General features: G+C 45.7%; 1 protein-coding gene across 1 annotated transcript in view; it reads left to right on the top strand.

Annotated features, from left to right (window-relative positions):
- Positions 1-7873, top strand: part of LOC120933245 (adhesion G protein-coupled receptor E3-like) — a 79027-nt gene extending 71154 nt beyond the window's left edge. Inside the window, exons 16-18 of the mRNA XM_040346347.1 lie at positions 1816-1984; positions 2078-2176; positions 7465-7873. Coding sequence (XP_040202281.1) covers positions 1816-1984; positions 2078-2176; positions 7465-7539 — 343 coding nt within the window. The 3' untranslated portion in view covers positions 7540-7873. The remainder of the gene's footprint in view (positions 1-1815; positions 1985-2077; positions 2177-7464) is intronic.
- Positions 7874-26095: the final 18222 nt, after the last annotated feature.

The following is a 26095-nucleotide window of genomic DNA, read 5'->3' as shown; positions in this document are numbered from 1 at the left end:
CATCGGATAAAATTTGGGGTTTGACCATTCTTCTGAATATATAGGGCCAGATTCACAGTCGAAATACGCCAGCGTATCTACTGATACTCCGGCGTATTTTCAAATTTGCCGCGTCGTATCTTTAGTTTGAATCCTCAAACCAAGATACGACGGCTTTAGGCTTTGATCCGACAGGCATACGGCTTTGTACGCCTTCGGATCGTAGGTGTAATACTTCGGCGCCCGCTGGGTGGAGTTTGCGTTGTTTTCCGCATTGGGTATGCTAATTAGCTGTTTACGGCGATCCATGAAGGTACGCGCGTTCTCTTACGTCGTCGCTAGTCGGCTTTTTCCGGCGTATAGTTACGGCTGCTTTTTCATGGCTTATGTTTAGACTGCCCATGGTAAAGTATGGCCGTCGTTCCCGCGTCGAATAAGTCGTCCGTGAATAGGAAAGGACGTAACGCACATCGCCGTTCAAAAGATTACGTCGGTGCGACGTCATTTCGCGCAAAGCACGGCGGGAAATTACAAAACGGAGCATGCACAGTACGTTCGGTGCGGGAACGCGCCTAATTTAAATGATACACGCCTCATTTGAATTAGGCGGGCTTGCGCCGGACGCATTTACGCTACGCCGCCGCAAGTTTACAGGCAAGTGCTTTGTGAATCAAGCACTTGCGCTGAAAACTTTATGGCGGTGTAACGTAAATGGGATACGTTAGACCACTGCAAATGTACCTGAATCTGGCCCATAGTTTCTTGTTCCCAGATATTTAAGAAAATGTTGGCAACACTAGGTGCATACCCCGCGCCCATGGCTACCCCTTTTATTTGGTTAAAAAAACTGTTCCTTCTAGTAAGAGCTTTATTGGGGATGCCTTAAGATCTGATAATCCTATAAACACACACATACATTAGTGACAAAATAAAAACAACAGGGGTCCATCCACCCCATGGGACAACAACACCCAGGGTAACGCGGAAGACTGGGAGATACAATAATGTACAAACATATAGTAAAAACTATTTTTCTTTTATTACAATGTTAAAATGTTATATTAAAAACAAAATATACATCCAATGCCATATCTCTACATATTTTTACAATATCAGCCGATCATTATGTTTGATAAGTGTATAGGCTCAATGCAGTTCACATAACTTTTTTCCTCAAGATCCACACTTACACATAGAGAATAGATATGGCTAGGGCAAACAAATAATAAAATGAACATAGTTAACCGACCCCAGTGACAATCATTGTCATTCTGCTGGCACTTAGATTTTTGTCCAGCTGCAAAATGTGAAGGTTGAGGCAAGAATAGTTACATTCTGGTGACAGTGGGGGTATTGGAATTTAAAATGTATTCGGAAGAATTATTAACAAGGCTCTGTATTTCTGCAGCTTTATCATCAGGTGGGATTTACGTTGAACATAAAGTTGCTTACAGTATGTCCCATCCTCCTTTTATACAGATATTATCTCATCTAAAGCTGAAAGAATGGAAAGCATCTGAGCTTGGAAAGTAAATAGTCAAATATTGAATTTAAAACCTAATTGCATGCAAAGTTTTAAACAGGCTGTAAAAGGATTAGAACCTCAAATTGTTATTGCTGTCTGTGCCTCTCATGGGAAATAAGAGGATGCCACAGGGACTATAAGTGAGAAGAAATTATTGACACATACAGCAATAAAAAATTACTGGTTCTATCTAAACCCTCGCCCCTCTATTTAGAAAATAATAATTTTGGACGGAGATGAGCTTTAATTTGAGACCCATTTGCATTGTGGTTATAACTTATGTACATTATTTTGAACCTTTTCCCCCACAGTCTTCTGACATTTAAGGCCTTATCCCAGCTGTTCATATTGGGCTGTACCTGGATTATTGGAATCTTCCAGTTTGGGTCGGGCTCCCTGGTCATGTCCTACATCTTCACCATCTGCAACAGCCTCCAGGGATTGTACATCTTTTGTGTACACTGCCTGCTCAACCACCAGGTCATGTCACATTCATTCATTTACTAAACTTTATGACAATGGTGTTATTCTATAGATCTCTGCTAAATAACAGTTTCCTTGTTACATGTCCAGGTAAGAGAAGAGTATAGAAGTGTATTCCGAAGATTCCAGTCCAAGAAGTCAGACTCAGAAGCCACGTCTGGCAGTATGGTGCCCATGACTGTAAAGTCTGTAAGTTCTGACCTTCATATGTTTTACAGTGTTCAGCATACACTACAAAAAATGCAAACGGACTCTAATAGAGATATGATAAACCCAAGAACAAAACTATTAAATATTAAAGCTTACCAGTCCATAGATGAGGTAGCTGCATTCAATTTCTTTGTTAGGCTTTTATACCCCTTATTTTTACCTGGTTATCCTATCAGTTCCTGTCCTAAGGAGACAACGGTTACTCAGTGTACTGAATCCATGGAGAAGAATCATTGCTACCGTAGGACAGAAAGGGCGTTAGGACTAAAGAATACCTCCCCCTCGACCCTGTCCATAATAAGACTGCAGACTATGAACTGTGCAGAACTTATATGATTTCTGATGGATCAACAAGTACTTTTTTGCACTTATTTAACAGATGTAACAAAATGCTTTCAATGTTATACTTTAAAGACCAAAACTGAGCAAATTAGAGAAGTTCACATACACTTTAAAAGCACCCTAATGATTATTTTCTCCAAATGCACTGTCATCTTTCAAAAGACCTTCATTAGTGAGGAACAAAACATTATTCCCATTTTTCTGAAATCAGGTGATTTCCACAAAACTTTGCCATACTTGCCAAATGCACTGGATTCATTTCATAGGGAAGACAAAAAGAAGGCGTTCTTGGTAGTTTTTGATGGTGCAGTGGGTTTTAACTGGTTCCTGAGGGTTAACCAGTTCCTGCCCACACTATTGCTGAAACACAGCTACAGCGCAGGCTTACTTTGACCGGAGGGCGTCCATGGATGTCCTACTGTGATCGCGCTTCTTCCGCTCACCCTGTAGCGTGCTGGCGGCACACTCCGTGATTGCTGCATCCTTAGGATGCAGCCAATCACAGCGGCCATTTACCATGTGATCAGCTGTGTCCAATGACAGCCGATCACGATATAAACACAATCCAGTTATCGGCATTCCTTTCCTCGCGCTGACAGCGTGAGGAGAGCTGATAACCGGCTTTGGTTAAATGGCTATCTACATTAATAATAAGGGCACTGATTATCAGTGTCCTAATCATCAGTGCAGTCCCAACAGTGCCCACCAGTGCTGCCTATCAGTGCCCACCAGTGCTGCCAATCATTGCCCCTCAGTGCTGCCTGTCAGTGCCCATCAGTGCCACCTAAAAGTGCAGCCTCATCAGTGCCTCCTCATCAGTGCCCACCAGTGCCTCCTCATCAGTGCCCACCAGTGCCACCTCATCAGTGTCCATAAATGCAGCCTATTGGTGCCCATCAGTGCAGCCACATCAGCGCACATCAGTGAAGGAGAGAAATTACCTGTTTGTAAATATGTAAATGTTTTTTTTTTTCAAAATTGACCATCTTTTTTCCTATATTTAGCAAAAAAATTAAATCCAGTGGAGATTAAACACCACCAAAAGAAAGCTCTATTTGTGTGGAAAAAAATTATAAAAATTTCATATGGGCATAGTATTGTATGACCACGCCATTGTCATTCAAAGTGCGACAGCACTGAAAGCTAAAAATTGGCCAGGGCAGGAAGGGGGTAAAAGTGTGCAAGCGGTTAAAGAATTTATTTTTAACTATTCTGAATCTTTTATTGTTCCCCCCATTAGCTTCAAAAAAGAAAACACAAATATTAAAAACCTAGTGAACCAATAAAGATCAAATACAGAAAAAAGAAAATAAATCGCAAACACAAAGGGCCAAATCCTCAGCCAGGCGGCGTAACTTAACTTTCAGCAGTTAAGTTACACTGACTTAAAGTTTTTACCTAAGTGCCTGATCCACAAAGCACTTACGTAAAAATTTCAAGCCGTGTAAGTTAAGTGCCGCCGTCGTAAGGCGTTCCTCCTCTCCGGGGGGCGTTTACAATTTAAATGAGGCGCGCTCCCGCGCCGGCCGTACTGCGCATGCGTGTGACGTCATTTTCCCGACGTGCATCGCGCGAACGTAATTGACGCCGGGCGGCTTTGTGGATTGCGACGGGACACTAAAGTTGCGACGGGTGAAAAAAAGACGCGCCGGGAAAACAAATAATTTAAAAAAAAATGACAGCGTCGCTCAGCATGCATTCCTGAGAGGGAGAACTCCATGCCAATTTTCAACGAAAAAACCGGCATGGGTTCCCCCCCCAGGAGCATACCAGGCCCTTAGGTCTGTTATGGGTTGTAAGGAGACCCCCCTACGCCGAAAAATCGACGTAGGGGGTCCCCCTACAATCCATACCAGACCCGTATCCAAAGCACGCTACCCGGCCGGTCAGGAATGGGAGTGGGGACGAGCAAACGTCCCCCCCCTCCTGAGCCGTGCCAGGCCGCATGCCCTCAACATGGGGGGGTTGGGTGCTCTGGGGCAGGGGGGCGCACTGCGGGCCCCCCCACCCCAGAGCACCCTGTCCCCATGTTGATGAGGACAGGACCTCTTCCCGACAACCCTTGCCGTTGGTTGTCGGGGTATGCGGGCGGGGGCTTATCGGAATCTGGGAGTCCCCTTTAAAAAAGGGGGCCCCCAGATACCGGCCCCCCACCCTAAGTGAATGGATATGGGGTACATCGTACCCCTATCCATTCACCTGTAGGCAAAAAGTAAAATGTAGTAAACACACAACACAAGGCTTTTTAAAATAATTTATTATTCTGCTCCGGCTGCCCCCCCTGTCTTCGTTATTAGCTCAATTACCAGGGGGGGCTTCTTCTTCCACTCTCCGGGGGTCTTCTTCCACTCTCCGGGGGTCTTCTCCGCTCTCCGGGGGGGGTTTCTTCTTCCGCTCTCCGGGAGGGGGCTTCTCCGGACTCCGGGGGGCTTCTTCCATCTTCTCCCCTCTTCCGCTGTTGACTCGGCGAACCCCGGTTCTTCTGCAGCTCTCCGGTGCCTTCTTCTTCAGCGCTGGCTGCCTGCTATGTTTGTGTGTTAGCTCGATTTCAAACAGGCAGCGCGCCTTGCATCACATTTATATAGGCATCACCGTCCCATCATGCTCCGGTAGGTACCCACGTGGTGGGTGCACGTGGGTAGGCACCCACCACGTGGGTACCTGCCGGAGCATGATGGGACGGTGATGCCTATATAAATGTGATGCAAGGCGCGCTTCCATCATTACAGCGACAACAGGCGACGAGTCAACATCGGAAGAGGGGAGAAGAACAGAAGAGAAGATGACGTCACAGAAGACCGCGCCGGCTGCCTGTTTGAAATCGAGCTAACACACAAACATAGCAGGCAGCCAGCGCTGAAGAAGAAGGCACCGGAGAGCTGCAGAAGAACCGGGGTTCGCCGAGTCAACAGCGGAAGAGGGGAGAAGATGGAAGAAGCCCCCCGGAGTCCGGAGAAGCCCCCCCCCGGAGAGCGGAGAAGACCCCCGGAGAGTGGAAGAAGACCCCCGGAGAGTGGAAGAAGAAGCCCCCCCTGGTAATTGAGCTAATAACGAAGACAGGGGGGGCATCCGGAGCAGAATAATAAATTATTTTAAAAAGCCTTGTGTTGTGTGTTTACTACATTTTACTTTTTGCCTACAGGTGAATGGATAGGGGTACGATGTACCCCATATCCATTCACTTAGGGTGGGGGGCCGGTATCTGGGGGCCCCCTTATTAAAGGGGACTCCCAGATTCCGATAAGCCCCCGCCCGCATACCCCGACAACCAACGGCAAGGGTTGTCGGGAAGAGGTCCTGTCCTCATCAACATGGGGACAGGGTGCTCTGGGGTGGGGGGGCCCGCAGTGCGCCCCCCTGCCCCAGAACACCCAACCCCCCCATGTTGAGGGCATGCGGCCTGGCACGGCTCAGGAGGGGGGGGGACGCTCGCTCGTCCCCACTCCCATTCCTGACCGGCCGGGTAGCGTGCTTTGGATACGGGTCTGGTATGGATTGTAGGGGGACCCCCTACGTCAATTTTTCGGCGTAGGGGGGTCTCCTTACAACCCATAACAGACCTACGGGCCTGGTATGCTCCTGGGGGGGAACCCATGCCGGTTTGGATTTTACAAATTGCCGTGGAGTTCTCCCTCGGGAATGCATACCAAATGCCGTCGCTTGAATGGGCCTTTACAAGGTGTGACTAACTTTACACTTTGTAAAAGCAGCCCTAGTTTTACACCAGGTAAACTAACACTTACGTTGAAAAAACTAAGCACAAAAGCTTTGAGGATCGCCCTAAGTGCTAATTTGCATACTAGCAGAGGCATTTCGACTCGAAATGCCCCCAGTGGCGGATGCGGTACTGCATCCTAAGATCCGGCAGTGTAAGTCCCTTACAGATGTCGGATCTTCTGCCTAACTTAGGAAAACTGCTTCTGAGGATCAGTTCCAAAGTTAGAACCAGAGATACGACGGCTTACGCCGGAGTATCTCTTTTGTGGATATGGCCCAAAGAGTACTAAATTGAATCAACTGAACTATCCTAAATGCAGCCCGTCTGGCTTTCAGTCCCAGCCTCCACCACATCTACAAGAAAACCAACACTTTCTAAATTAAAATAATTAATATTTTTTTTTGTTAAAACAAATTTTGCCTAAACAGCTCATAAAGCCAAATTGAGCCTCCGATTCAGTATATTTTCACTATTGACGAAATCAGTAATTCCACTGTAAAATATGTTTTTCCAAAATCCCTCTGCTCTTTTATAATCTTCATGAGCCACACCCATTCAGTCATCACAATCCTTCCTTCTGCAAGACATGTGTGATTTGATTTGTTACTAATCAAAATTAGGACTAAATTTCCATTACTATTCAACCACTACAAAATACATTATAATGAAACAACTAATTCATTTGTTTATTTCTGATCCGAAATAACATAACAACATAATAAACGACCTGAATAGATTTGGAACAATTTAATTTTTATTTTGCATTACCATTTTTCATTAATATAAGAATGCACTACGTATGAAATGGGAACATATTGTAATAAATGCAGTAAGGTATAAAAGTGAAATAAGATGATGTTTTCTACTTATTGTGTTTGGGTTGGATGGAGGTGAATCTATCAGAATCTCTAAATCATAACATAATGAATGAATCCAAAATTAATTTTGTTCCATTTGTTATGATTTTGATGAATCCACCTCCTTCCAACCCAAACACAATGCATTAATAATGTCCCGAAATAGTGAATTGACACGTTAAAATAAATATAGCCAATCTTCCAAAATAGATTCCAAAAAAACTAATCGATTCAGAAGTACGAATAAACTAAACAAATCCAAATATACAAACTAATTCTGAATATGAATCATGTCTGCACTGCTAGTATTTTCCCAACTGATAATAATGATAAAATGTTTTACTTTGTAGCAGAGTCAAGCCTCGGAGGTACCAAATCTGGAGGTGAAATCAGCGCAGGATGTGGAAAATCAGTGTAAACTCTGAAGAAATGTTCTTGCTAAATCTCAAAATAAATAACTGTTAAGGAAAAGACTGAGAACTTTGTAAACTACAAGGACATTTGGAGACATTATATGACAGAATAGAGAAAGAAGGACTGAAAACAATTCTTTATAGGGATCAAAAACAACTGTGCATATAAAAAACAAAAACAAGTACTGTAAGTGCTGCATAAGAACCATATAAGAATTGTACATTTTCAAATCAACCTCATTTTCATAACAACACTGCTACCTGTATTTTTTTTAATAGCTTTTTAGATACATGAGTAAAAAAAATCATCAGCTTGATGTGAATATACTGTAGTTATTAAAGGAGTTCTCTGACCTAAAAGTTTTAACCCCCGCTGTGCCCGGGCTGTAAAAAAACAGAAAATAAACTGTCACTTACCTGCCTACGATCCCCCGTTGTTCCGATATCGCCGTCCCGTTCTCCGGTCCCGGTCTCTTCCGCTTCCTGTGTGTCGGTGACTCATAGTGCGCTCAGCCTATCAGTGGCCGCGACGGGACATTGCTGCGGCCGCTGATAGGCTGAGCGCACTATGAGTCACCGACACACAGGAAGCGGAAGGGGCCCGGGACCGGAGAACGGGACGGCGATATCGGAACAACGGGGGATCGTAGGCAGGTAAGTGACAGTTTATTTTCTATTTTTTTACAGCCCGGGCACAGCGGGGGTTAAAACTTTTAGGTCAGAGAACTCCTTTAATGTATGTCTATTTAAAAAAAAAAAAAAAAACATTTGTATAATTTTTGTAATTAAATAAATACTTTGGGACAGCCATTGTTAACATATTTAGGTCTACTTTCTGCTTTTAAAGAGGAAGTAAACCCTGATGGGTCTTACTTCCTCTTTATTTCCCTGCAAAGGTAAAGCATAATGGACTACTATGCATCGCATAGTAGCCAATTATGTGACCCCTACCTGCAAGAGAAGCATGCGATGTCCCCATCTTCCTCGCTAGTAGCGAGCATCCATTCTTCACCCGTCTTTTTTCTGGGGCCGCGATGAGTCTCTGTGACTGGCCGAAGTTGCGTGACGCATGCGGGCGGGAGCCGCCTTTAACAGCATGACCCGAGATAGAAACGGCACATCGTGCCCTTTCTAAATCCGGCGCATTCGCAGAAGAAATCACTCTATGGTAATTTGCAAATTTTTCCTTGACCGTGCAGGTCTGGGAGATATTTCAAGCACCTACATGTAAGCCTCATCTAGGCTTAACTTTAGGTTAAAGTGGTTGTAAAGGGTTTACAGCCACCTTAAGAGCTTACAATGCAGAACTATGAGGTTGATTTACTAATATAGTACAGCATATATACTTTGCAGAGTATATATCCTGCAGAGGGTAGCACAGTGGTGTAGTGAGTAGCACTTTCACCTAGCAGCAAAAGGGTCGCTGGTTCGAATCCAGACCACGACACCATCTGCCTGGAGTTTGCATGTTCTCCCTGTGCCTGCGTGGGTTTCCTCTCGGTACTCCGGTTTCCTCCCACACTCCAAAGACATGCTGGTAGGTGAATTGGATCTTGTCCAAATTGGCCCAGTATATATATGTATATCTGTGTGTATGACTGTGTGTCCCAAGCGGGTCACGATCCTACGGGGTAAAATGACCGCACCAGCCAAGCAGACACTGGCTGGAAAAAGCGCCTAGAGGCGATTCAGTTCGCATGAGTAGCGCTATACAAGTCATTCATTCATTCAGAGTGAATTTTCACTTAGCTTAGTGAATGCCCAAGTGAAACTGTATTCACTGTGTCACTTTTTTGCATTGGGTTTTCCAACAAAGTTAATTATTTTAAGGTGAGGGTAATTTCAAACCATATATAGAAAATAGACAGCAGAAGTACAACCATTTTACAAAAAAAAAGGGGGGAGATGGAACCAAGGCTAGGTTCTTACAAGCTAGGAGCTAAAAGAGGACTTGTATACATCAAGCACAAATAACTGCATGATCCTGTAATCGTATCTTTATTTAACCACTTCATTACTGGGCACTTAAACCCCCTTCGTGCCCAGACCAATTTTCAGCTTTCAGCGCTGACGCATTTTGAATGACAATTGCGCGGTCATACAACACTGTACCCAAATTATATTTTTATCATTTTTTTCCCCCAAATAGAGCTTTCTTTTGGTGGTATTTGATCACCTCTGCGATTTTTATTTTTTGCGCTATAAACATAAAAAAACAGAACATTTTGAAAAAAAACCACAATATTTTTTACTTTTTGTTATAATATTATCCCAATTTTAAAAAATTTCCCTCGGTTTAGGCCGATACGTATTCTTCTAGATATTTTTGTTAAAAAAAAATCGCAATAAGCGTATATTGATTGATTGTTTGCGCAAAAGTTATAGCGCCTACAAAATAGGGGATAGATTTATAATTTTTTTTTTTTTTTTACTAGTAATGGCGGCGATTTGCGATTTTTTTTGTCAGGCCTGCGATATTGCGGCGGACGTATCGGACACTTTTGACACAATTTTGGGACCATTGACATTTATACAGCGATCAGTGCTATAAAAATACAATTACTGTATAAATGTGACTGGCAGTGAAGGGGTTAACACTAGGGGGCGAGGAAGGGGTTAAATGTATTCCCTGGGTGTGTTCTTATTGTGTGGGGGGGGGGACTGACTGGGGGAGGTGACCGATGCTGTGTCCCTATGTAAAGGGACACTGATCGGTCTCCTCTCCCTGACAGCACGCGCCCCAGCGGCGCACACGGGGAATGACAACAACAGGACGTCCAGGGACGTCCACTTGGCACTTGAGAGCCGCTCTGTGGACGTCTTTCGTCCATAGCGCGGATCCCATGTGGTTAAGGGGCTAGACATGTAGCTTCTCTGATGCGTTCTTTATTGCTGCTGTGGGACTTGAACTTGGTTCTGTCAGTCCTGCAGAAGCCTCCCTTTAAAAATATTACGGACCATCTTTTGGTTGCTCTTTCCCAAAAGGTTGCCTTTTTAGTGGTTATCACTTCTGCACACCATGTGTTGGAGCTGACATCTCTGTCCTGCAAATCTCCTCACTTGGTCTTACATAAGAATAAGTTATTTCTTCATCCGCATCCTTTCTTTTTGATGAAGGTGGTGGTATCTGACTTTCATCTGAATGAGGACATTGCCCTCCCATCTCTATGTCCATGTCCATCACATCCTGAGGAATCTGCACTTCATTCTTAACCTCTGCTAAACTCGCATAAACTCTGTATGTAAAAGCTGCAAAACTGACGTTTTTCACCGTCGGTTTCCATCAGTCAAGTTCACAGCGTTCAGAAAAGGTTTTCTACCTCAGGTTGCCAACCATCAGTATTTTTACTGGTAGCCAGTACAAAATGGGCACATGCCAGTGACAGGAAAAGGTTGCCAGTAAAGAATATGTCTGTGATGCTTGGCTCGCAACTGCGCATGCACAGTTCCGGTCCAGAGTCGGCTGAGACCATTCGAGTGCCTGCTACAGTTTGTTGAGGCGGCGCCAGTGGGGGGCAGTGCCTGAGCATGTTGTGTGATGTCATTGTGCAAGGGAGCCGAGCAGAGCAGGTGGAGCCTCATGTGTGGGTCTGTGGGACAGGAGCAAGGAAAGCCAGGAGTGGGACTATCAGAGCTGTTTGGAATGGAGTTACTAAAGGGACCACCTGGTGTAGAGAGAGACTGTCACTGTGACTCAGGAGGGGTTGTGTCATGTCGGTGAGGTGCAAACTGCTGTCACTGTGAGAGTCAATTTCATGTGTGTGCACCACCCATTCTAATTGCTTGCCCTGAGTAATGTGCCTGAGCTACTTACTTACTATACCGAAAATAAAATAAGAAATATGGGCCAGATTCAGGTAGAATTGCGGCAGCGTAACGTATCGTAGATACGTTACACTGCCGCAAGTTTTCATCGCAAGTGCCTGATTCACAAAGCACTTGCGTTGAAAACTACGCCGGCGGCCTCCGGCGTAAGCCCGCGTAATTTAAATGACCTACTGCGCATGCTCCGTTTTCGCTTTGCGCAAAGTGACATCATTTTTTCGAACGGCGACGCGCGTAGCGTAATTCCGTATTCCCGGACGTGTTACGCAAACGACGTGAAATTTTAAATGTTGACGCGGGAATGACGGCCATACTTTAGACAGCAATACGTTTGCTGACTAAAGTTAAGGCACCAAAAACGCCGACTAACTTTGCGACGGGAAACTAGACTAGCGGCGACGTATCGAACGCGAAAAACCGTTGTGAATCGCCGTAACTCCTAATTTGCATACCCGACGCTGGTTTACGACGCAAACTCCCCCCAGCGGCGGCCGCGGTACTGCATCCTAAGATCCGACAGTGTAAAACAATTACACCTGTCGGATCTTAGGGATATCTATGCGTAACTGATTCTATGAATCAGTCGCATAGATACTCTGAGAGATACGACGGAGTATCTGAGATACGACGGAGTATCTGAGATACGACGGAGTATCTGAGATACGACGGAGTATCTGAGATACTCAGTCGTATCTCGGCTGTGAATCTGGGCCTATGTGTTTTGCCCTAATATCTGCCTTAAATCATATTGCTAATTGCATATTTTACTTGTTTGTAGCCTAAATACTGAAATTTGCACGTAAAACTGTAATTTTGCAACTTGAAATGTCAGTAAAAAAACTTGGATGTGGCAGTAAATTTTCAGTGTCATGTGAGTAAATTTAAATTTGGTAGGTTGACAACACTGACCAGAAACAATCCTTGTATTTCCAATATTGTTAATAATAATACATTTGTATTTTGTTGCAGTCAAATCTAAAAAAGTGTCAAAGCAAAGAGAGAAATAATTTATGTCTAAAAAGAAAAAAACATGGGAAATTGTCATTTTACGCAGCTAATGAACTATACACAACCAAATGTCTCTAAATCAACAACAATAACAAAAAAATATATAAATTCTTTGGATAATGTTTTTTTGTTTGTTTTTTTCAAAATGCCAATGATTTTGTGAACAGTGGACATTTGGAGACAAGGCTAATGAACGTATGTAATAGAGACATGCAAGAATCAGAGCCACATTTGTAAGTGTTGACTGAGTGACTGCATTTTATTCAACAGTGAATATTACTGAACTGGGTATGAAGAAGTTGCCTGTCTGAAGTCCAAATTCTGGAAGAAAATTAGCAACTTGAAAAGCTAAGAAGATTTAACAACTTGCATAGGAGCATATTGCTCACTGATTCTCAATAGAAAGTATAAGGCCAATCCTTACACTCGCCTAGACGCTGAACAGAGCGACATCCTTAGCAGAAAGATTCAAAAAGTTATGTAACCAAGAAACATATTGGATTTATGTCCTAAATACACGGAACACCAATGGTTTGAATGGAAACTGGATGTCAGCACTACCCTGTAATGAACATAAGTTCCCTTTCACCCCACCATTTACTATTTTTTACCTTAATCAATCTTTTAGGTTTCAATTAAATAACCACCTAGTATCATTTTGTTGCAATCTTTGCAGTCCCATTGAGCCCTCGTGTATTATTGGAAATATCTTATGCTAGTTACACATTTAGTTACAATGTATTGCATACGGTGTGTTCCTATTCATTAATAATCCAGTTCTATAGACTTTGTCTCCCCCTAGTGGCCTTTAGACTCTTTAGCTTTCTATGCATTACTATTTACTACCAATTCATTTTTATGAGCCTTTGATTTTATGATTACCCAATGGCCTATATTGTAGATTTTGATTACTCAACAGCTTATATAATATAGTATAGGATGTGTACTTACCTTCCCCATGATCATGTGTTACCACTGCATAAATCTTGTTCTTTACAGGGTGGCTCTTGATGAAGTTGGAAATCATCATGACAGGGCCACTTTAGGAAAAGCAGATGTTAATTTAAAGCAGTACTCCATGAAAAAGTGAATGTTAGAGTGTAGCTTTTAAAGATTCTTTAACCACTTCAGCCCCTGAAGGATTTGCCCCCTTCCTGACCAGGCCATTATTTGCGATACAGCACTGCGTTGTTTTAACTGACAATTGCAGTCGTGCGACTTTGTACCCAAACAAAATTGACGTCCTTATTGTCCCACAAATAGAGCTTTCTTTTGGTGGTATTTGATCACCTCTGCGGTTTTTATTTTTTGCGCTATAAACAAAAAAAGAGCGACAATTAAAAAAAAAAACGATATTTATTCGTTTTGCTATAATAAATAACCCAACAAATATCTTTTAAAAACAAATTTCTTCATCAGTTTAAGCCAATATATATTCTTCTACATATTTTTGGTAAAAAAAAAAAAAAAGCTATAAGCGTATGTTGATTTGTTTGCGCAAAAGTTATAGCGTCTACAAAATAGCAGATAGATTTATGGCATTTTTATTTTTTTAATTTTCTTTTACTAGTAATGGCGGCGATCAGTGATTTTTAACGGGACTGCGACATTGCGGCGGAGATTTATACAGCGATCAGAGCTAAAAATAACCACTGATTACTGTATAAATGACATTGGCAAGGAAGTGGTTAACACTAGGGGGCGATAAAGGTGTTAAATGTGTTCCCTCAGTGTGTGTTCTAACTGTGGGGCAAGCCCGGGCTGGGACAAAAAATTAGGCCTGGGCATTTTAGACTGAGCAGCCAATCTTTCCAGGGACCCGGGGGAAGATGTCCCTGCAATCATGTCCTCCCCCCTTTTACTCTCTGCTCACTGTGCAGTTCTCCAGCTCCTCCCGCCCCCTGCTTCCTTACATCAGAGTCCGCACAGACCCTTATTACATCATAATCCACACAGACCCCCCCATTACAGAGTCCGCACAGACCCTCATTACATCAGAGTCTGCACAGACCCCCCCATTACAGAGTCCGCATAGACCCCCATTACATCAGAGTCTGCACAGACCCCATTACATCAGAGTCTGCACAGACCCCCATTACATCAGAGTCCGCACAGACCCTCCATTACATCAGAGTCCGCACAGACCCCCATTACATCAGAGTCCGCACAGACCCCCATTACATCAGAGTCCGCACAGACCCCCATTACAGAGTCCGCACAGACCCCCCATTACATCAGAGTCCGCACAGACCCCCCCATTACATCAAAGTCCGCACAGACCCCCATTACATCAGAATCAGCCACTAACATCACTAGTAGTTGCGCCGGAAATGACACAGGCATGGCCACATATCGATAGGTGAGCGGCAGCCGCGACCTGTGTTAGCCCTGTCCAGGCCGAAGGCTCCACTTATCTCCCGCTGTGCAGCCTGATCATCAACAGGCCACGGAGCGGAGTGGCCTCGGCCCACCGGGAAAATGCCCGGTCTGCCCTATGGCCAGTCCGGGCCTGCTGTGGGGGGATGGGACTGACTAGAGGAGGAGACATATCACTGTTCCTAATAGGAACACACAATCTGTCTCTCCTTTCCTGACAGAACCTGGGATTTGCGTGTTTACACACATAGACCAGAGTGCATGTGATCAGCACAGGGCCAATCAGCACTGTCAAGACAGAGGGTCAGGGGTCCTGCAGCCTCACAGGACAATTAGGGGAGAATGAAAACTCCTCCTATGTGCTCTGCTGGACACTGATAGAAGTCACAAGACTGCTCTAACTGCTGATGAGAAAAGGTATTTAGCAGTTTATATTTACTAAAATAATTGCATTTCTATGTTCTGTGGGAGACCAGATCTAGTGAATGCAGGCTCCTGGGTTTGATAACACTTTAATGTCTGTCTCATTGTTATTTATATCTTTATTCTTAATGACTTATTTAACTATTTCCTTCCCTTTTCTGCTTCTGTAAGTGAAATAGTTAGTGCAGTGTGTACAGATAATGAGCATTAAATCTCCAAACATTGCCTAATCACTGAACATGACAATAGGACCATTTTATTACATTTGATATAGAGATAGAGAACTAAGTTTCACTCATGAACTCCTAAAAACAATCATAGTATTATTTTATCATGCTGGTTACAAACTTAAAAAACTGCAACTCTCAAAATTATATGATCACAGTGTAGGCAGGTGCAGTCTGCTTCCTCCACTAGAGGGGGCGCCCGGAGACAGTGTTTCAGTTGGCTATGCTGCATCCAGGTGACCCTGGTGGCCATGTTGGGTCAGCAGAGTATTTTTAAGTCTCTGATCCTCAGGTTTTGGCATGCAATTGTGAGTGGGTAGTGTAGGGATAGGTACCCCGTCTGTTAGAGACAGTACTAGCGGCAGGGAAAGGTTCCAGATAAGGAGGGAAAGCATAGGGTTTGCAACGTCTCTGGACTTCTTCCTGCTTGGGCACGAGATGGCCAGGCTGCATTCTGCCCCTCATAACAGGCGCTGTCAATACAGCTGAAACCTGCTTCACTACACAGTGTTGGAATCCGTGAGTGTTCCCGGTTGGGTGGTCATCCCATTGGGTTGTTGTGAACTGTCTTGCTTTACTTCAGTACAAGTTATTTATTTTGCACTCGGACTGTGTGTGTTATTGCTGCCACACTACGCTGCACCCGCCTATTAGACATGGACATGGTCATAAATCAGACTTAATACAGGTATAGAGCACTATTGGCTATTGGCACTAAGGATCTGTTTTTTTTTTCTAAAGTGACAGTTGTTTTAACCACTTGCCGCAAAATCACGTACACCACGCTTTTTTAAAGCCAACGTCGGCTTACTTGTGTAGCGCCTGCTTACTTTTATGGCAGGTGCTATTGTAAATTATTATTTTTTTTATAAACTTTGTTTATTAGTTTTCTGCAATTACAGTCATCAAAAAAGGAAAGGCCCATTAACTGGTACAATATTGGCATAGTATGGCGCAGAATTCAACCAGCTCATATCATTCAACAGTACTTCCCTCCCTTCGAATAAGTACCCTGGTCCCTCAACGGAGGAACAAGAACAACAGTTGCTCCAGGGTAGCCCACATAGACTAAACATGGCCATCTACCATAGATACCCAACGCAATGCTATTGTAAATTTAGTAGGGGGTCAGAGAGTTAACCTCCCTGGCGGTATGATTATTTCAGAAAAGGTGCTGAAAGCGGTACCATTATTTGCAAGGAAATTTGGCGTTTTATACTGTAGGCCTGTAGGGCCAAATCCACAGCCAGCGGCGCAAAATAAGTTTTTTCTAACTTATGTCCTTTAAGTTACGGCGCCCTAAGTTGGTGTCGTAATTGCCGTATCCACAGCGCATTTGCGCACAAAAGTGCGCCTGCCGTAACGTAAATTCGGAGGCGTAAGGCGGGGTTATGGCAAGTGGGAAGGAAGTGGGCGTGCTTCATTGTAATGAGCTGTGACCCCATGCAAATGAAGGTCCGGCCGTACTGCGCATGCGCGCACGAATCTGCTGCTCACTGCGCATGTGCAGAACTTTGCTTGGCGCAATCAGTGAGATAGGTAAAAGGCCAAGTGTACTTAGTTTGAGGATCGCACTGTGCTTAACTAGCTCCAGTCAAACACACTTCATTTGCAAAAGTATTTCCCTGTGTTCCCTTCCATGAGCAATTTGCTTCTGCTCTTAGTTTGTCAGTGTTTGTTGGTAAGTTGTGTTTGATAGAGAAGTGTTGGAGGAGTAGTAGATAGTAGTTGTTGTTTGTTTGTGATAAGTGTAATTTTTGTTTGATTGTTTCTGCTTATTTTTTTGTTTGTTTTTTTTCTGCTTGGATTTTGTGTTTGGTTTTTGTGTGTTTGTATTTGACTTTGTAGTAGCTGTCTGCTTCTGTGTGTATTTTTGTGTATTTGTTTGGTGTGTATTTTTGTGTGTTTGTATTTGACTTTGTAGTAGCTGTCTGCTTGTGTGTGTATTTTTGTGTGTTTGTCCTGTTTGGCTTCTTGTTGCTGGGTGGTGTCTGTGATGGTCTGTTGAAAAGCAAATCCTTGCCAGGTATATCATCCAATATGGAAGATATTTACATGGGCCTGATAGCCGGAACACCTCCCCGGCCCAAAGGAAGAGGATCTATGCCAAAATAACAGATCACATAAATGCGGCGGGGGGAGGGGAGACGAGGACCCCCGCTGGCATTAAGAAAAAGATCAATGATCTGAGGAGCGTGGTCCGCAATAAGGTGGCCAAGCTCACTGCGCATAGGAGGGGCACTGGAGGAGGGGGACCATGCCCCATCCGGCTGACTGAGGAGGAATGGGCAGTGGCCCGGTGTTTCGAGCCAGAGCAGGTGGTGGGCCTGCCTGGTTATCAGTCTGATGTTCCTGTGAGGCCAGGTAAGGTTTTTTTTTTTTTGGATTTGGTGATTAGCATGTGTGGGTGGGGGAAGGGAACATGTGCCAAGTGTGTGGATCCTCAAACCTGTGATTGTTTGGTGTCTTCCACAGATGACCAGGAGATTGCTGGGCCATCAGGCCAGGCTGCTGCACCACCCCAAAGACAGGAGGCTGCTGAGGAGTCCCCAGGGGAGGGGAGTGGCCAAACCTCCCCTCATGAGGAGGCTGAGGGGGAGGAGGATGAGGGGGAGGAGGATGAGGGGGAGGAGGAAGAAGATCTCCAGATTGGCCGGGAAATCATTATTGCCACAGATCTGATGACATTTGACGATACCCTTGAGGCTAGCCTTGAGGCTCCCCTTGAGGCTACCCCAGAGGCTCCCCTTGAGGCTACCCCAGAGGCTACCCCAGAGGATCCCCCAGAGGATCCCCCAGAGGCTGGCACTAGTCAGGCCACCATCAGGGGTAGCCCCTCCCACTCCTCCCACAACATGCCGCAACCCACAAGGGTCACTCTATCCCCTCCTACCTGGCCACAAGCCTCAGGGGCAGGCAGGATGGCGACCCAGGACACCAGGGTGGGGTCTGAGCATATGCCGGCCAGTCTGCTGAGGGACAATGCCAAGCAGACCCGCAGTCTGGGTGACATCAAAAAAACTATGGCCAAGATGGAGCACAGCCTGGATGTAATGAGGGAGTCACTCAGTGATGTGGCCACCAATTCATTGGGTGTCATCACCTGTTTATGGTCCCTGCATACCGCCACAACAGGCGTGGGCCAGGAGGTGACTGCCCTCACCCGGGCTGTGCAGGACAACACCCGGGCTGTGCAGGAGAACACACGGGCTGGCCAGGCCAATACGGCTGCCATCACTGACTGCCTGACCAGGATAGCAGTGGCCTTGGAGGGCAGGCCAGCCGGAGGTCAGACACCAGGGGAGGCTCCTCCCTCCCCTGCTCCCCCCCCAATGAAGATACTCCCTCCCCTGCTCCCCCCCCCCAATGAAGATACTCCCTCCCCTGCTCCCCCCCCCCGTGAAGATCCTCCAGGTGCCCGTGGCCGTGCCCGTGGCCGTGCCCGTGCCCCTGCCCGTGGGCAGCCTAGACGGAGCACTCGCCGCCGGACTTAAATACCAGGGGTACTTTTTTTTTTTTTTTTTTTTCTTTTAAAATTTTGGTTATTATACTGTACTTATGATTTGGTTTATGTGTGTGAATGATGTGTGAATGTGGGGGGGTGGCATTCCTGACAAAATAAGGGTGTCACCCTCAGTTTTGGTGGAGAAGGGATCCCCAGGACCAGGGAGAAGTCATCCTAGGTTCCTGAATGGTGTATGAATGCACAGTGACATAATTGGAGCCGTGGCGGGGCGTTACTGCTCCCAAGTACCAAAGGGGGGGGGGGTACTTGGATCTAATCCAATTCGATGTGCATGTGATGTGTTTGTGCTAGGGACCACAGTGGTGTGCATTCATGCATTCTCATTGTGACAGAAATCATGTGCGTTTCCAGAGACAAAAAGATTCTCAATGTGTCATTAAACATGTGCGTTTACTGTGCAAAGCAACATTCTCATTGTCACATAATTCATGTGCGTTTGCAGTGAAAAAAAAAATGAACATTGTCACATAATTCATGTGCGTTTGCATTGAAAACAAATAATAACATTGTGACATGATTTCTGGCCATTTACTGAGAAAAGATGCCTTCTGCCAGGCGTCTCCTGGCTACTGTGCCCTCAGTAGACCGGGTAGAGTGGGCTAGGGGGGGATTGCCTGGGTGGGGGGTCAGGTCAGCACGTAAGTTAATCTCCAGTCCCCTTCTCGTTGCAAAGTTATGAAGAATGCAACAAGCCCCTATTATTTGGCACACAAAGTCTGGGGAATACAGCAGTGTACCCCCAGTCTTGTCCAGGCATCTGAAGCGGGACTTCAGCAGGCCAAAAGTACGCTCCACTACTGCCCGGGTGCGAATATGAGCCTCGTTGTAGCGTTGCTCTCCTGGGGTTTGGGGGTTCCTGAATGGGGTCATCATGTGAGGGCCCAGGGCATATCCAGAGTCACCTGGAAGGGAAAAGACGAGGATATTAGTCATGCATGTGCCCCATGTGATGTCTGCATCATGGGGGGGGACAGTCATACCTGACACACATGTCACTCACCAACCAGCCAGCTGTCTCCATACACGTTCTGCTCCAATTCACGTGCTATGTTGGTCTGCCTAAAGATGTAGCTGTCATGGCACGAACCTGGAAATTTGGCACACACATGCCAGATGAGGCCATGGGCATCCACGATTACCTGGACATTGATGGAATGCCAGTTTTTGCGATTCCTGAACAGGTGCTCTGTATCATGGGGGGGCTGTAGTGCCACATGGGTACAGTCAATGGCCCCGATGGTCCGTGGGAATCGTGCAATCTGATAGAAATCAGCCATGCTCTTCATTCGCTGGTCCTCCTGGGTGGGCTTTTCAAATTGACTGCCCATGCGTCTTAGTATTGCAGGGACAACCTGGTGCACACACCTGCTCATCGAGGACTGTACCATCCCAGCCAGACCTCCACATGTTCTCTGAAAAGACCCAGTGGCCAGAAAATGCAGGGTGGCCATAACTTTAATGTGAGCTGGCAGGGCATGGGATCGTTGGGTTGGGGTGTTCAGATCATCCTGCAGGATCCTGGTTAAGTCCAGGATGGCTTCCTGGTTAAATCTGAAGTTGCCAATGACCTCAGACGCAGTCATGCCAAAGAGATCTTGGCGTGGGCGGTATATCCTCTCCTGTGCCCTCCTCCTCCTCCTCTGTGCCCTCCTCCTTCTCTGAGCCTGTAAAGTGGCGAGTGCCGTTATAATCATTGATGGCCCAGGCATTTTGGCAGTCACAATGAAGTCAAGCAAAGAAGTGTTGGCAGCTCTTCCTAAATGGTGTTGCTTCAGCAGACCTTTACAGGGCTGGTGTAAAATTAGGGCTGCTTTTATAAAGTCTAATTTTGCTCCAGAAAACTAACAGGTGCGCACAGGGCGTTATCTACGGCGCACAGGGCGTAATCTACGGCGCACACACTTAATTTTGAGGATCGCCCTATCTCCCTCATTTGCATCTTTGCCTATCAAATAAAGCGGCGTGACTAGCGTAATTTGCGTCAGAGGATGCGCCAGAGTAATTATTTTAAGTAGGACGGAAAAACCGGATTTTTCGTTTTGAGGATCGGGCGCAAAGATACGCGCGGAGTAAAATTAGAAATCTCGAGTTAAGTCGGCGCATCTGCTTTGTGGATTTGCCCCGTAATTCTTAGAAATAACTCACTTAAATCTGACCAAACAAGAGTCTAGTAGGCATCCCGGGTATGATTTTTTTTTAAAAACAAAATTATAAATTATAATATAATAAATAATTATAAATAATTATAACAAATAATAATATAATTATAAAAAAAATTATTCAATAATGTAATTAACTCAAAATCACTGAAATTTGCTCAGTTGCAGAATTGTCGCTGTCATTACTTTTATTTTTTTATGACGAATTTCCCCACAAATCGCTATCGCACAATTCTGCAAGTGATTATAATTTATTATCGCTGTTTTCTAGCTGCTCTAAAACCATTTTTGACATAAAGGGACACTTTTGGTTGCTATGGACAATCTACAGTTTGCAGGCAGAAAGAACAGTTTTTATTATATAAAAGAACATGTAGGGCACTGGGCAGACCACTAGGGACAAAGGGGGTGTGTATTTTTTACATACAGTACTGTAATCTATAAGATTACAGTATACTGTATGTATTGTGTTTGTTTACCTTTTTGAATTTGGCGCCGTTCTCCGCTCCCGTGCGTCGTAACGTCGCAGGGAACGGAGATCGGTGGCACACAGAGGCACTGTGTGAATCGAGCGAGGTCCTGCTCACTCACACAGCGCGGTGGCATCGCTGGATCCAGGGACAAGGTAAGTAAACCAAGCCTGTGGATTCAGCGAGGCGAGCCCGAGTCTGACTCGGGGTTACCGATCATAGCCCAAAAATCTCACCCCGACTCAGACTCGGGAATACCGCCAGTGGGGTTAATTGCCTCTGACCATGTTAATTTAGTCAAATTTTATAGGCTTCTGTTCCAGCCCTGGCTGTGCTGTGTGCCTATCCTTTTGTCTGGGGACTCCCGTCACCCCCAGACGGCAGGGGGCAGCAGTAGAATCAGGGTAGTGTGGATACTTCTCCTCGGCAGCCAATCAGGAGGGTTGATCGCCTCGCTGTGCATGCTGGGGAGGGGTATTTAAGGGGCAGATGCCATTGGTTTGGGGTCGTCGCCTCATGCCTTCCACCTGGGCAGTCGTCCCACCACCCCCATGTGTAGCCCTCCTGGGCGGGGTGTGTGGAAAAGTTGCTGTGTTCCTGGCTCCGGGACCACGTTGGTCTACCTCGTAGGCTCAGTAAGCAGACTGGGTCTACAGATTTGCAAGTGGTCCTGTGCTGTCCGTTCAAAGTCGATGGATAACCTGTCTGAGGAACACTGAGCACGAGGCTGGTGTCGCAGGAGAGGCCTATCTTCTCATCGAAGGACACTTGATACCTGAGAGGCTGAACGGTGGTCGTCTCTCAGTTATTGGTTCAATTGAAGCTGTTTTGAAAGAGATCCGGATGCTGAATCCAGTTGAGAGGGATTTTGGACAGAGATTGTCTCCACCTTTAGGAGGGTCTGTGGCAGAGACTTTAACCTAAAGTTCCGAGTGACACTCTGGCTGCTAGGCTGGTGAGAGAAGCCTATCCAGGTGCGCTTCCACATCAGTTAACTGAATCCGCCATTTTCATCTCTTCTATGTCTTCACCTAATTCTACTTTTATCGTTTTTACCCGTCTGGGTAATAAAAGCACAGAAAAGACACCTGTCGTGTGGACGTTGACTTTATTACAGCTCTCATCCAGTACCCTAGACGGCGAGAAGATAAGAGGTAACATACCACCCAAAACAAACCATCAGCTCCTTCGGGGGTAATGCTACACTTGTAATAACAACCGATGCGGCTAAGCAGCCGCTCGGTTGTTATTACAAGCAGTAGGAGGGGACGTCCTCACCTCTCCCGCCGCTGCTCCGTCCAGGACTCTAGTCCCACCGGGAGACTGAAGCCACCATCCGGCAAGTACACCAGCTGGCTATAGTTCTGAACAAAGCTGGAATCGGCTTTGATTGGGCCTCCGATGTAGTCCCGGAACGTCGCCATTTAAAAAAATCTACAGTATTCAAAAAGGCTGATCTTGCCTTTTTGAAAACTTTCAAGTGCAGAGGAGGGGTTTAGGGTATTTTAGATCCCAGATATGTCCATAAAGAGTACCTGCCATTGCCTATTACAGTCACAAGGGATGTTTAAATTCCTTGTGACACCAATAAAAGTGAACAGAATTTTTCTTTAAAGGGACAGTGTAAAAAAAATATATATAATATAATATTTTTTTCAAAGCACCCCATCCCTCCTTGCTTGTGAACCAAGTCACGCTCACAAATGTAAACAGTGTTCAAACCACACATGTGAGGTATTGCTCGTTACAGCAAGAGCAGTAATTCTAGCACAAGACCTCCTCTGTAACTCTAAACAGATAACCGTTAAAAATGTATAAAAGGTCGCCTATGGAGATTTAAGTACCTTAGTTTGTTGCTATTCCACAAGTGTGCGCAATTGAAATGCATGACAGGTTAGTAATCTATTTACTCGGCATAATATCATCTTTCACATTATACAAAACAATTGGGCTAACTTTACTGTTCAGTACAGTACATTTCTGCAAATACATTAAAAATGTCATGTTTTATTTTTTTTCCTGCAAGTACAGATAATACCTGTTTGTCTGCCAGAAATGCATTTAGCTCTTAATGGAGACGTCCACCTTTCATAACATGTTACATGTTACACCCATAAAAACGAATAGCCAGATTCACGTAGAGATACGCCGTCATAACTCTGAATCTGCGCCGTCCTATATTTAAGTGTATTCTCAAATTGAGATACACTTAAATCTAGCTAAGATACGACCGCCTGCGCCGTCGTATCTTAGCTGTCTATTTACGCCGGCCGCTAGGGGCATGTACGCTGATTTACGCCTAGAATGCGTAAATCAGCGAGATACGCCTATTCACGAATGTACGCTTGCCCGTCGAAGTACAGATACGCCGTTTACGTAAGGCGTTTTCAGGCCTAAAGTTATTCCACCAAAAAAATGGCGCAGCCAATGTTAAGTATGGACGTTGGACCCGCCGTCGAATTTCACGTCGTTTGCGTCGTTTGCGTAAGTCGATTCAGAATAGGGCTGGGTGTAGGTTACGTTCACGTCGAAACCAATGAGTCTTTGCAGCGTAATTTGGAGCATGCGCACTGGGATACGTCCACGGGCGGCGCATGCGCCGTTCGTTCAAAACGTCAATCACGTCGGGTCACGAATCATTAGCATAAAACACGCCCACCTCTTCACAATTTGAATTAGGCACGCTTACGCCGGCCCATTTACGCTACGCCGCCGTAACTTAGGACGCAAGTGCTTTGTGAATACAGCACTTGCCTCTCTAACTTACGGCGGCGTAGCGTATATGAGATACGCTACGTCTGCCTAACGTTAGGCACGTCTTTTTGAATCCAGTTATAACAATTCACCCTTGCTCATAAATTCACAAAATGTCAAAAGCAGTATGGTAAAGCTGTTAGCACAATTTTCCTGGTATAGAAAACAACAACAATAAGATATAAATGCGGCGCTTATACACTTATTATAGTCCATGTAAAGTAGTAGATGAAGAGATCTCATATAAGGGTCCAGTAAATGCAGATCCACAGAAAGGGTGCTAAAAAGGATCTGTCACCAAGAGCAGAAGTACACACTGACCCTTACCCTAACAGATGAACTACTTAAAGCAGAGGTCCACCCGCCCCTTTAAAAATTAAAGTCAGCGATGTCAGCACTGCAGCTGATGTTTCCATCAGCTATCGGGTGCTGCCGCCGCTGTTGCTGGGTACCAACTGCACATCCGCAGAGCGCGCTGCACTCTCTCTAACTAGCCCGGCAGAAAGGGAGAAGGAGGGGGGCCGAGCTGGTGATGTACTCCTGGAAGTGGGGACAGGGTACCCGTCGAAGAGGGGGGGAATCAGATAAGCGGAAGTTCCACTTTTGGGTGGAATTACGCTTTAACCAAAAGCAGTCAAATGTGCTTGAAAATAGTCAGCTCCAGCCCTCCGTACATGTAGAATAAAAGGTTCCTTAAGCATCGACACGATCCAACATGGACAAGATCTCATGGCATAAACATATGGGGATAGGCAAGAAGAGACTTCACTGCGCAGTATTGCTGATGAAAGTATTTATTTTCAAAGAAGCCAAAATACTCACAAACATCTTAGTTAAAAACACATAAGTTCTCGTATCACTAAGAATGTTTCCAACCGGCAAGATGGCTAACTACCAAGCGTATCGATGTCACATGACCAGACCACCCAATGCGCTTCATCACACAAAGACGTCATCAGGGGCGTGGTCAGGCACATACAAGTCATTACAGGTATATATATATATATATATATATATTAAGGGTCGGAAATGGAAATTTGAATAGCAACCATGCTCCAGAGCCAGAAATATAATCAGGGTGTAGCATGTAACATGTTATGAATGCAGTGGCCCCGCACCCAGCCCCCCTGATCCCCACTGTGACAGCAGACCGGGGATGTTCTCCCCATGTCTACTGCCACAATTCCAAAAAGATGCGGCCTTGCAGGGCTCCACCCGGAGCCGGCCCTACCATGGGACCCGATGGTACCTCGGTCCCAGACGGCACTTTCAGGGGGCGGAAAATTGTACTACTGCCTAAAAACACCGCTCTGTGTTTGAGCTGAGCTGAGCAATTGGTAGCGGCGGGTGTCCTGGATTGGCTGAGCAGGTCATATGCAGGACATGAGGCTCTGTGATTCGCCTGGAGGAGCTGGACAGTGACACATGTGGATGCAGGGCTGAACTGTATCTGTCGGCAATCGCGCCTGCCCTGCATTCTCCTAACTGGCTGGGTGACACTATCTCCTGAGGTCCGTCTCTCTCCTCCTCAGTGTCAGCCGCCCCTCCTCCTCCTCGATGTCAGCCGCCCCCCCTCCTCCTCGATGTCAGCCGCCCCCCCTCCTCCTCAGTGTCAGCCACCCCCCTTCTTCTCTGTGTCAGCCGCCCCCCCTCCTCCTCAGTGTCAGCCACCCCCCTTTTTCTCTGTGTCAGCCGCCCCCCCCTCCTCCTCAGTGTCAGCAGCCCTCCTCCTCAGTGTCAGCCACCCCCCCTCCTCCTCAGTGTCAGCCGCCCCCCCCTCATCAGTGTCAGCCGCCCCCC

The sequence above is a fragment of the Rana temporaria genome, chromosome 3 (genome assembly GCF_905171775.1).
Source record: "Rana temporaria chromosome 3, aRanTem1.1, whole genome shotgun sequence".
In the NCBI taxonomy this organism is placed as follows: Eukaryota; Metazoa; Chordata; class Amphibia; order Anura; family Ranidae; genus Rana; species Rana temporaria.
This window is presented reverse-complemented; position numbering and strand designations above follow the sequence as displayed.